Here is a 3,282-nt window from a genome sequence, read left to right as displayed (position 1 = left end):
AATCTTATGAAATTTTTTCATGAAATTGTTTAATCTTGTGAAATTGTTTCATATAATACTTTTTTTGATGAAGTTGTTTCATATATGGTTTTGAAATTGTTTCATATAATACTTAATGAAACTGTTTCATGTATTTCTCTAACATTAATTAAAACTGTTTCATGTATTTCTCTAAAATTAAAATAATGAAGATGATAATATCTATGATTAACACCTTCCACAATAAAAATGATTAATCAACCTCTCATAATTACAAAAAAATGAACAAAATGAAAAATTATGATTGGTTGAATGCGGTTTGCACGGTTTGTACAAATTGAGTGGTTTGTATTTGATCGCTCCCATAGATATATATATATATATATATATATAAAGCCGAGAGTGATGGGCAGTGTGGATTTTCTTCATTTGTTTTCACGCAAGTCCTATGGCTATACCAAAATGGTAGATGCATAATTACCAATTGTTTTAAAGAATACTTGGAATCTCAGGCAATTGACAAGAGAAAAAGAGATTTTGTCGGTCGACGTGAGACTCCAACAAATACAACGACAAATCTCGATCATGAGCTAAAATGTATGCACTTTGTGCCCTACTTCACTACATTACCAAACAAGCATTCGGATTTTCGTCACTAAACAACTGAGGGGCATAAACATAATGAACGAAATAAGGGACCTCGCCTTCCTTGGTCTGTGCTTCGACTTTCTTCCTCTCTTCAAATTCTACAATCTTTGTAACTTCGACAGTCACCTTTTCTTTCGTTTCCACTTTCTTCTCTACCTTCCCTTTCGAAGAAGGTTCAGATATGATTTCCGCATGCTTACGCGCTCTCTTTTGCATGTAGGTCACAATCTTTTCAGCCTCGATAGTTCCTTCGATTACCACAGTCTGTGACTTTATATCAGTTTTGACATTGTGTATGCCTGCAATTTCCCATGGCTCTTAGTTCAACTGTGCAATACATCACAAATTCACATATAAACAACTAAGAACTTTAAGGAAATCGATATGCGTAGTTTACCTTTGTGTTTTAGTAGCTTCGCTCGAAGATCATGCTCACATTTGTCGCAGTGCATGTACGCCTTTATTTTCGTTGTCCTTATAGTTTCCTTTGTGCACAAACACAAACGGATCGTATCATTCATGATTCATCAAAGAATCTTGATCATCCTACTGTTCATAGTTTGTAGAAGTGAAAGTACCTGCCTAATGCAGTACCCTCTTGTCTAAAGTTCAAGTGATTTAAGCCTTGGCTCGAGCCAATGGACCCATCTTTGAACATGAGACGGGCGAGCCAGATGTTCACCACCAGACCCACCCAACTATACCAAGTCACAGTCGTCCAACCGACCACGAAAATTACTTGAAAACTAATATAATATAATAATCAGGTTAAATGGTTAAAGTATTTGCATATATGTAGATAGAATTGAGAGAACAAGGGTTTTTCACGAGACTCGTAAAACTAATTCTCAACTTTTGGATTAGATCTACAATTTGAACATTCGTAATCACAAAATTGCCACAGTACAACTTTAAGCCATTAGATCATTAGCTTATAAAGTTGATCAATAAACATAAATTGATCTTACGGGTCTCACGAAAAACCTTTGGTCTCACGTGAACCCAACCCTAATTCCATTATACTAAATACAGCAAAATTACGATAAATAATAGAATAAGTAACTCTTACTATCTTGGTTTCCTTCTTTTCTATTGCTTTCTTCTCTTGTGATAAAATCTCAACCTTTTTCCTGCTCCATTTCTCTAATCTTTCATGTATCTTCTTCACTTCAATGATGCCTTCCACTGTAATTTCACCTTTCTCATGCTTAACATCTACTTTATGGACTCCTGATCACGGCAAAAAGAACGAACGGACAATCAAAGGTTTCATCCTTCCTAGTGCGGCGTCTCGGGTCTTTTTTATTTAAAACAAAGAGACGGTGGTTTCTATATGCCGAGAACGGAAAAAAGAACACGAAAACCGACAGTTTTAGCAAGATCTCGTTAAAATGTTGAAAACAATCAACACTCATGAATTCTGTATTACAATGGGATAAAAATACGTTTTGTAAGAATATTGCTACCGATAATCATTTAATTATCAGTTAAATGTCTAAAATTACCAATGCGACAAAATAGAGTAAACCCTAGCTTTTTTTTTTATTAACTTGGATATCCAACCCGCTATGCGAGCCGACTAATTTAAGGGCGACCACCTGCTTTGCAGATAGCCCGGAATCACCGCATTTGAACCTCCGTGGCGACAAGGGGATTTTTAATCCTCCTTGGATTTGAAACTGAGACCTCCTGGTACTTTTGATCTTTGGAGTCAAGCTTAAACCAATCAGACACCACCCTTCTGGTTGTAAACCCTAGTTTTTTCCTCTTGTTTTGGTAAAAATGGTTGTGCGGGTTGGATTGCACCCACCTCGAATAATCTTGAAGTTAACAGTCAGACAAAAATATGACTTGAACCTATAACCTCTTGGGAGTAAACCGAAGGTTATACCGTTTAAGCTACCGTTCACGGTTTAACTAAACCCCGGTTTGTAATATGAGGATACACATTGATACATATGATAAGCGAATTAAAATAGAAAACATTGTGGTTTTTAAAGAATAATGAATCGATACCTGGAGTTCTTGAGAGTGGCTTCTTAATATCATGAGCACATTTTGGGCAATGTAGGTTCGCTTTATAAACAGCAATGGTGATGGACTCTTTCTTTGCTAATTCATCTTTCGCCATGGCAGCAGTCTCAGTTTCCTTGAGTTATCAGGGTTATTAATTAAAGCTGCATAAAGTGTTCTTCAAGGGACCTGTTTGGTGGGAATTTGATTAGAGTGGTTCACTAACCACTGCAAACATATGAACCAAAATGATGGGTTGGTAGATGTCACGCTTTGAAGATTTCAACTTTTGATCACATGACACTCAAACACAAGGTCAAAAGTTGGTTGTTTTATACGCATTACTCGTTAATGATTAATGAATTACTCAAGAAAACGGTAAATCGAATCTCCATTTCATGTTTCCAACGATTACAAAAAGAAAATAATACGAAAACCCTAGATCCTTAGCTAAAGTAGCTAAGAAAAAGAGAGATATCGTAAGCAGAAAAATGAAAAATATTGATTACAAAAAGGAGAAATAGCCTATATATTATTTAGGTAATTGCAAGAATGGTCATCAGAAAATGACTATAGTTGCTTCGCTGCTCTTCAAGTCTTCCAAAAAGTACCAACTTCAAGATATTGAGAGCTTCAATCCCT

At 35.7% G+C, this 3,282-nt stretch overlaps 1 protein-coding gene across 1 annotated transcript; it reads right to left on the bottom strand.

Moving 5' to 3' along the window:
• Positions 1-452: 452 nt before the first annotated feature.
• Positions 453-2,762, bottom strand: LOC112527001 (heavy metal-associated isoprenylated plant protein 4). Its single transcript, XM_025137466.1, has 4 exons — positions 2,644-2,762; positions 1,697-1,857; positions 1,025-1,112; positions 453-926 (listed from the first exon to the last, which is right to left on the bottom strand). The coding sequence occupies exons 1-4, from the start codon at positions 2,756-2,758 to the stop codon at positions 601-603; spliced, it is 690 nt and encodes a 229-aa protein (XP_024993234.1). The 5' UTR covers positions 2,759-2,762; the 3' UTR covers positions 453-600.
• Between the last annotated feature and the right edge of the window lie 520 nt (positions 2,763-3,282).

Source organism: Cynara cardunculus, assembly GCF_001531365.2.
Source record: "Cynara cardunculus var. scolymus isolate 2C chromosome LG 14, CcrdV1, whole genome shotgun sequence".
In the NCBI taxonomy this organism is placed as follows: domain Eukaryota; kingdom Viridiplantae; phylum Streptophyta; class Magnoliopsida; order Asterales; family Asteraceae; genus Cynara; species Cynara cardunculus.
This window is presented reverse-complemented; position numbering and strand designations above follow the sequence as displayed.

Excerpts from the sequence above, each read along its gene's own strand:
- LOC112527001 (XM_025137466.1), bottom strand. The coding sequence starts at position 2,758 with ATGGCGAAAGATGAATTAGCAAAGAAAGAGTCCATCACCATTGCTGTT. Across the intron at positions 1,858-2,643 it reads GCCACTCTCAAGAACTCCAG|GAGTCCATAAAGTAGATGTT; the intron begins GTATCGATTCAT and ends TGCCGTGATCAG. Across the intron at positions 927-1,024 it reads GAAGCTACTAAAACACAAAG|GCATACACAATGTCAAAACT; the intron begins GTAAACTACGCA and ends GGGAAATTGCAG.